This window comes from Gekko japonicus, unplaced genomic scaffold (genome assembly GCF_001447785.1).
Source record: "Gekko japonicus isolate JY-2015 unplaced genomic scaffold, Gekko_japonicus_V1.1 scaffold30, whole genome shotgun sequence".
NCBI lineage: Eukaryota > Metazoa > Chordata > Lepidosauria > Squamata > Gekkonidae > Gekko > Gekko japonicus.
Window position 1 is genome coordinate 2,715,621 of NW_015168045.1, and position 8,885 is coordinate 2,724,505.

The 8,885-nt window shown below is 39.5% G+C and overlaps 1 protein-coding gene across 1 annotated transcript in view; it reads left to right on the forward strand.

Moving 5' to 3' along the window:
• Positions 1-7,911, forward strand: part of ERICH3 (glutamate rich 3) — a 57,343-nt gene extending 49,432 nt beyond the window's left edge. Inside the window, exons 6-9 of the mRNA XM_015414237.1 lie at positions 501-662; positions 3,794-4,009; positions 5,601-5,781; positions 7,715-7,911. Coding sequence (XP_015269723.1) covers positions 501-662; positions 3,794-4,009; positions 5,601-5,781; positions 7,715-7,911 — 756 coding nt within the window. The remainder of the gene's footprint in view (positions 1-500; positions 663-3,793; positions 4,010-5,600; positions 5,782-7,714) is intronic.
• The last annotated feature ends 974 nt before the right edge of the window (positions 7,912-8,885 follow it).

Below are 8,885 nucleotides of genomic sequence, written 5' to 3' on the forward strand. Positions count from 1 at the left end.
TGACTCAGGAATGCATAGGGAGAGCTGTCGCATTTAGTCTTCACAATAACTCTATGAAGTAGCTTAAGCTGTAAGACAGCAACTTGCTGAAGGACACTCAGCCAGTTTCGACACTGAGTGAAGATTAGTATGTGGCGCTCCGCATATTTGTCTTGTACTCCAGCAACTACTGACTCTTTTAGTATAAATTAATTTTATTATGCTCTAGCTGTAGGTCAGTATTTAGAACTAATTTACTTTGTTCCACAATGAAGATCTTCTACAAACTGTATTCTCTGTTTCTGCATATTATTAAGTGTGCATAATTGCAATATATTGTCACTACAACAGAGCAAACAAAGCATCCCATATGATTTTCTTCCTTTCCCAGTTAGTGTAGTGGCTATAAGCTGCTGTGGGGCTATATATTTTGAAATGTGGGTTCTAAATCATTTGTTGAATGATATTTAGGCTTTAGCAATGTCCATGGTACTTGCTCTTAATTTATTTACATTGTCTAGGCTACCTATCCTCGACCAAGCACTGCACCAGGGAACATACAGCATCCAGTTCGACTGCAACCACTTTTCAGCAATGCCATGACAGAACCAAACCTCAAGACTGCATCAAGTTCCAGACCAAAGTTCTCAACATGTGAAAAAGCGCATCATTTTGCCAGTGGGGTTAGATTTTGCTGTTTTATAAAAGCACTATGGTAGAAAGAATTATTATCAAATATATTCGGTATAGTGAAACACATCTAATTACCCATTATGCTTTCTCCCCCTGGACAACTGTAACCAAAGAACTCTGGAGGAAATTGTCATGGATGTTACGTAGGTTGAGCTATTAGATGACTAGCATCATATTTTAACTCTGTGTTGACTAATGTTTAGGCAGAAAGTCCTGTCATACTTGTGGGGTTTGTACCAGGACTGCTGTGGATGCAATGGCCCACTAGGTTTCACCTTACCAGGGTTTTTTTTTCCTTTAAAAAAACAACAGGCTTTTAATTTGTCACATGAGTGTTCCTGTTTAAGAAATAGGTGCTTGTTTCTATAATTGGAAAACAATTGGTAAAAAATTAATCCCCCTTTCATTAGTAGACAGTGACTACGGGAAGATGTTTCAAAAGGATAGAAGGCAACTTAAAGCAGGGGGTGGCAAACTGATTTAGCGGGGTGGGGGGGTGGGAATTCTACTGGGCAAAGTTGTAGCTTCTCTTCCATGAAAGTTATCCAAGCGGAGTGGGGTGTCATTTGGAAGTGCTGTGGCCCCACATAGGGATAGTAGCTAACTACAATCCTGATTTTTACCCAAGCTTTAAACTACAGTTCAAGTATGTGAGAATAGTGTTTGCAGATCTGCACTTTCTCTGTGTTTTAAGTTTTGTCAAAATTCATTCAAATGTTTGACTTTTTTCCTGTCACTTTTTGGAAATTAAATTTAATTTAGCACCTCATACCAAGGAGGCTAAAGGTCTCCTCTTTTCCAGCATTATCAAAAATCCAGTACTAGAACATCTCCTCAGTGCTTATGTTTCATGTGCTTTTAACAATTGCTTAGAGGGATGCTTCTCACACAAAGTCAGTTTTAGTCAGAGCGTTCCCCCTCAGGAATGGACTGGAGCAAGCCAAGCTGAGCAGCCCCTGCAGTGCTATGAGCCAGTGCTGCAAGGTCTGCTTAGCTCAGTGGTACCAACCATCCATGGGTTCACCTGTTGATTCCTAGCAGCAATGCAAAAGGAAACAATTGGTGAGCAGACACCAACTACCATTGCTGAGGAAGGGTATGAGCCAAGTGGCCCCTGAGGAATTGGTAAGGTTGCTGAGGCTTGTCTTGTTATTTGCCCCCAGTGGCCCTCTAGGGAAAATTCCCTGTAAGTTAAAGGACCAGTCTGCTCCCCCCCACATTGTTCAGTTCTAAATATAAGCCTTTCTTTCCTAGTGGAATATTCTGTTTGTAACAGAACTAGGAATTCTTGAAGAAGATCCAAGTCTGGAGTAATTATTCATATTAAGCAAAATTGCTTAATTTTTCTTAGTTTCCACTTAGTTTCATGTAAGGTTTGCCATTTTCCATACTCTGTCATTTTCCTAGTGATTGGAAGTAGCAAAAGGGACATGAGAGGCATTGAAACCCATCTTCTGTTCACTGTACGAAATCATAGTCAGCTGTCCCTCTGACACTTCACCATGGAGTGCCCACACAATCATGTGGACTAGAAACTTACTTTAACAAAAGAAGAATGCTAAGGTGGTCAGGAAACTAAATTCTGCATGCAGTCTCATATTTTATACCTTTTTTGGCACTCGTGTAGAGTCAGGTCATGCATATGAGTGTGACTTGGTATTTATGAACCAACCTTCGTAGTCCTAACTTTTGCTTTTGGGTGCAACTTGAATCGTGAAACAAAAAACAACGTTGGAAAGTCATTATTTATCAAAGTGATTTAAAACATATATACTTTAAGAGTACTTTAACTTTAAAGTACTTTTAAGAAAATTTAAGAGTACGCTTTGTGAGCCTGCTTGGTAATGAGCCACTACGAATTGGCTGTGATGGTTCAGATTCATGACTAGAGCACAGATGGACATTCTCAAAGACAATCATTACTACTGCTGTAATTAGTGGTGGTAAATTCATGTACTATTCAACAACAAATGTGTTTTCTTTATCTATACCATGTTACTCCCAGAAAACACACTGTAAAATGTGAAGGGGAAATGTTTTTGTAAATACTTGGGAAGATTGGTCACAGTTCCTTGGAATGTTGCCCTCTACATAGTGTTTACCATTATTCTCCGTAAGTGTGAACTGATCTCATGGAAAGCAATCTCATAAAATTAAGGAACACACACAAAAAAAATCAAATCCTACAGACCGGTCAACACCAGTGGAAAGATTGACCCAATAATGGGTTTGTGGGAAACGGGTTATTTCCAGGCTCTTGAAGATAATAAGACACTGGACTAATCATGGCCTCCCTGCTTAACTCCAGGTATACACAAGATCAAAGTATACTTGCAGTCTCTGGAATATGTTTTTAAACCTCCGTCTGTACAAGAAATTACTAAGTAGTTTGTGAATCTCATTCCAGCACCATGAATTCATTGAAAAAGTTGAAAAGCCATCTTTTAAAGACTTGTTAAGAATATTGATTGCGAGTTAATAAGGAGTGGTTAAAGGTGCTAAAGTGTAAAGCAATAGTACAAAATAAGAATTTGCACTTTACAGCAGACCAGAAATTCACAGGTGACTCTTAACCTACATACATGCACACACAAAAGTCCCAATTACTGGAAAATTCTAATCAAACAAAAGTATCTACAACTACTGTTAAAGCTCAATTATATGTTACATTTTCTATCTTATTTATTTTAACCCCCTCCCCCCTTTTAAAAAAACAAATGCAGTCTCTGGAATTGCTTTATTGGGTAGGTGTAGGGAGAAAAGAAAATTAACTGTTTCCTTTCCTGCAGTTTTCTTGCTGGAAAGCGTACCCACCCCCAAGTTGCCTTTATTCCTGCCAGATATATAGATATCTGTATTTTTTCCTCTGTGGAGGTAAAAGAAGTTTATGGATGGTCTTTTCCATGGACTAAATTGGCAAGGGAGGAAAACTTTCCCTTTTCTTATGACATCATTCTCTTCCTTAATAAAGCAATCCTGGATACTGCATTTGCGCAAAAAAAGAGTAATCTATGTCATAAACATATAATGTAAATATAGACGAGACTGTAATGTGTACTTATCATTACAGTATGATTATTGCCTAGGTATGACTTTTAACTATTGATAAACATGATTTCAGGGAGAGAAAGGTTTGTTAAGACCAACGTATTCAATGGACTATTCAACTGGAATATCCCCATACCAGCTTCCCATCATTAACAATTATGTGATACCTGTACCACCTCCACCCCCCAAACGTGAGAAGAATATCAGTGTGATGAAATTTGGAACATCAAGAGGTCGACGATACCGTCCAACAACTGCACCAAATGTCTTGGAGCAATCATTAATGAAGGTAATAGGTCTTTTCCTTCCCAATATAGCTATGTTTTCGTCCTACATGGGTAATTTCTTAATACACTTGGCTAAGTATATAAAGAAATTAAATATTTGTTTTTGTTAAGAAGAGGGGAGAAAGCCCTTAACTAGTATGCAGTTCACTTCCTTTAAAGTGTGCTTTGAATCTCATTCAGATTCTGTTTTACTTTAGATTCTCAATATTATACTCCCTAAACAAATTGAAATGTGATTCTGAGAACAGTGACTGTCCTTGGGAGTCTACATGCAGTTGGAAAAGATGTTTTAACTCAGGAAGTGTGAAGCACAGTAAAATAACTAATCCTCACACATGCACTGCTGGTCTTGTTCGGTGGATCAGTATTTCATTTCCATAATACTGGACTACTGAAAACAATTGTTGGCATATGATTTGTTGTGGCTAACAGACTTTGTTCTTCAATTCTGGGGCTGTAAATTTAGTAAAAATACAAGAGATGGAGCATTACCCATGGATCTTCCTGTAAGTCAAACCCAGCTGTCTTACAGTTAGAAGACTGCATTATATCATGCAGGTTTCCTCCATTCCACCATACATCTACAGCTCTTTGCTAAGCATCCCCCCCAGTTTGTTGGCTAATTTGTACCATGAGATCTTCTGCTAAAATGACCAGGTATGACTTTGGTAACTTGATGTCTAATTCTATATGCTGGATCCCCTGATCATTTTTCAGTGGTACAAAGGCATTTCTGCTGTCAGAGGAGAGAGGTTGGGTTTTGCCAATTCCCCCATTGCAGACCCCACATCATGCCCAGCACTGTTCCTGGGGAAGTCCCCTCAGTCCTGGGGACAGCAGTTCAGGAAGTGTGTGAAGCAATGGCAGGAGGGAGGAGGTAGGAAATCTTCATTTGGATCTGGCGTTGTATAATAAAAAATGTAAGTGCAATATGAAAGAGACTCGGACAAAATTAATTTCTCCCCAATTTCATATACAGTAGGAAAGTTCGAAGTAGAATACCACCAATGCTCCCTCTAAGCTGTGGAGTCTTGTGAGCAAAAATTTCTACTTTGTGACCTCCTGGCATTAAAGTTGTGAGCGAGCGATTTGGCTACTGCATAAATAAGTTTGCTCTGGAGCCATCCTTCCTGAGCTAAGATGAAAATGTGTGAACCGGAGGCTAAAAAACGGTGAACTAGCTCACACTAACTCGGTTTAGAGGGAACACTGAATACCCCCACACTTTTCAGTTAGCAAACATTTATTTAGCCAAAGCCAGCCCGGGTTAGTTTAAGGGCATTGTCATTGGGCCCTTACTATATGGAACACACGGCAAGATGGTGGATGACTGATTTGGATTTTAGCAGAACAATTGCCCATGCTTAACCTCCTGTTATTTGTAGCTTTGCTACATGTTCTACCTGTCTGGTCTCTCTGTCACATTTTTATCTGGCCCTTACTTGAAGGAGATCAGAAATATACACATTTTTCCTTTCTTCTGTTTTAGCATGTGATTGTTGCATGCTGGCCACGCAGACTGGTCTTTTAATAGCACAATGCAGACCCAAAGTTTAGTGATACAAAAATGGATTCCTGTGCTCTTTGATGCAGGACACAGGCAAGTTCTACAAGCCTCAAGTACACACCAATGCATATGTTACCATGATCTATTTGGGGAAAAATGTGCATCTGTGCCATGACCTTTTTGATTGCCGCGATGAAATAAAAATATATCAACAGCACTGTGGAGGAGAAAATGTTTGTGTGTACAAAGGCAAAGTGCTAGAGGGAGGTGAGCATGAAAAAGCCCAATTTCATTTTAATTCTGGCAAACTCTTTTTTTATATGGATAAACTGTTGAAGTGGCAGCAAAATTATTTTTGTGAAGCTCAGTCTCGTTATGTGTGTCCAGGGACTTATATACCAGCTGCCTCAAACTAAGTCTAGTTTTACTGTTCCATGATTGAAAATGAGGCTGCAATTACTTTTGCAAATTATGGGGAAAGGGTTGTACAGCAGTGATTTAACAAAATACTATGGGTTAGATTAATTTTGGGATGGAGATGTATGGTTAATAAAATGCTTGCTGGGGTAAAATGAATACCAAATTATCTGCTTACACAAAGCTGTAATATATCAGTGTGAGATGTTTATTGCTCCAGAAGGGAAATGAATACACACTTGAGGCTTGATTCAGAATCTGCATCAATGGGGACTCTGTTGACTTAAGCAGAGCTGTTTCAGGTGTAATCACAAATGCAACCTGGGGAAGAATACTATGCTAGGTAGAATTAATATCATGCTATTGCGCTGAGGATGAGTTTCTATTCCATTAGTATTTGACATTTATTTAGCTCCTTCCTGTGCTTGATGCTGTACACAGAATAACTATGTTGTGTTCCATGTCAAGAAGTTAAGAGTCCACAGTAGATGGAGAAGACAAGAATTTGGGAAAAGGCCAAGATTAATGGGTAAAGGAGAATCAGTTGACAGTGAAGAAGCAGTCGAAGATGATATGGGGGCTTTCCACAAAAACTGGGGTTAAAGAAAGGTCTTGAAGGAGAAGGTAGCAGTGGCCTGGTTAATGGAGAAGGCTTTGTGTATATCCAAAGGTGTATGGCAGAGGAGTAGAAATAGTGAGCTAGGACCCCATGGATTTGTTCTCCCAGAAGAATCTCTTGCATCTGGGCAAGGATCCTTGTACTAGAGAAAAGCACCATTGCTAGAAGAATGGATCCATGGGATCCAGCTTACTATGGAAACTTTTTCCAATACAAAGAGCCTTTGTATTCCATTGTATTCCATGTTTCTACTAAAAATATCTAAAGCAGTTAAAGAAAATCTTTTAAAAAGTTTATCAACCCAAATAGAATATAAAATACAGTATTAAAAACATAACACTGTCTCATGTTTAAAAAAGCATCAGATGATAAACACAATTTTGAATCATAAAATCAAAGCTTAAATGGCGAAAAACTGAGAAGCCAGAAGCCAGAGAATAAAAAGTAGCAGCCATCATGCACAATGCAGAGAAAAAAAAATCATTGATATGGCAATATATTGAAATGAACAACAGTTATTAATTTGTAATATAATGAATGAAGTGCTTTACAGTTATGACCTCCTTCATCTCCACAACTAAACAAATGAAATGGGTTACCATTTAATAATAATGTACTGTTGAGAAACTGTTCATTTGATGAATTTATGGCCTCTTAGGTCTTTCTTTGCCTATTGGGCAAAACTGGCTGCCTTGGTTTTACTTCTAGACCAGTGTTTCTCAAACCTTATGAACTTGGTTCCTCTTCCTAACTTACAAGTATTTATTACTGTACAGCTCTTTCTGTTGTGAAGCAATTTGTTCGATGTGGGAGTGGGCTTGGAGTGGCCTGAAACATGAAGAAAACTTTGTTGTACATTTATTTCCATACTGAAAATTAGGAATTGAATGTTCAAATGTTGCCCCACATAAAAACCTCCCAGAATTTTGAATGCCATTGCATCAGGGAGATGGTTTAATGCTAGTCTTCTCTCTAATGGACTACCTTCAACATACAAAGTCTTTGATGTAGAAGACTGCACAAACATACCACTTCCCACCTGTCTGTAGAAGGGCAGCTCCAGGAATAGTGTGCCACTTGCTTTTTATACATGCATTAGCTGGCTCTTAACACTGTTTAAATGAAGTCAGATAGCAATAACCATTTCATTTTCTCCAATTCCAGATACTTTCCACTTTACCTCCAAGCGGCACCATGGTTTTCCCTTTAGCCTCACTTTTTATCTCAACGGTATGCAAGTGGGCCGGTTAAGTTCTTGCTGCGAATACAAGCATCAGAAGGGTACTCGGCTAGGAGGCAAGCACGGACACTTTGGTTTTGTCAATGTGGAAAGATCATCTCCTTGTTACAAGTATGGCTAATTGGCTGTTGTTTATTTAATTCTGTTGGGACCTTAACACTACTTAAAGCAGACACTGAAGTGAAACATCTCTCTAATTTAATTAAACAGAAGTCCAGAAGCACCTGAAAGACTAGTTAAATGTATTCTTAGCATACGTTTACGTGAGTTCTGATTTCATCAGTTGCAGTCTTTTGAGTTTGCCACCAAACTATTATTTCAGGACATTGTGGCTTTTCAGGTATCAGTGTGCCAACTTGGATATTGTTGATTTCAAATTCCATAAGAATAACTATGCTTTTCTTTTATAGCAGTGAATCCCATGCCATAAGCTTTTGGGGGCCAGAGTTCATTTCATTCATTGCCTATAGCACTATGCTTCTAACAGAATGAGCTGTGACTCACCAGATCTCATACTGCAATATACTAGTCAGCCTTTAAGGGCTTCTGAACTTTTTATTGTTTTGCTGCAGAAGAATAATACAGCTATCCCTCTGGATAACTGTAGCAATTTGTAGCTGTTCTTTTCTGACATGAATTCTAGTACATGACAGCCAACTTCTTAAGATGCGTGAAGTAGGCTGAAAGTTTAATGTAGGAATGCTCATTCAGATATTCTTTATGAATGGCCAGGGTCCAGCCTACCTAAGGGACCGCCTCTTCCCGTATGTTCCCCCAAGAGCGCTGCGATTGGGGAGTCTCAATCTCCTTGAGGTTCCGGGCCCCCGAGACATCAAGCTTGCCCTAACCAAGGCCAGGGCGTTTTCGGTGGCGGCTCCTACCTGGTGGAATGAGCTCCCGGCGAGATCCGGGCCCTGCGGGACCTTGTACAGTTCCACAGGGCCTGCAAGACGGAGCTCTTCTTCCAGGCTTTCGAGTAGGAGCTGCCGCCGCCACTATACCACCTTCGTAACTCGACCCTATCATCTACCCTGTTTCTGGGAGGGGGGTAGATGTCGCCCAGTTGAGAAACATCACTCCTGGCGCTCACGCTAC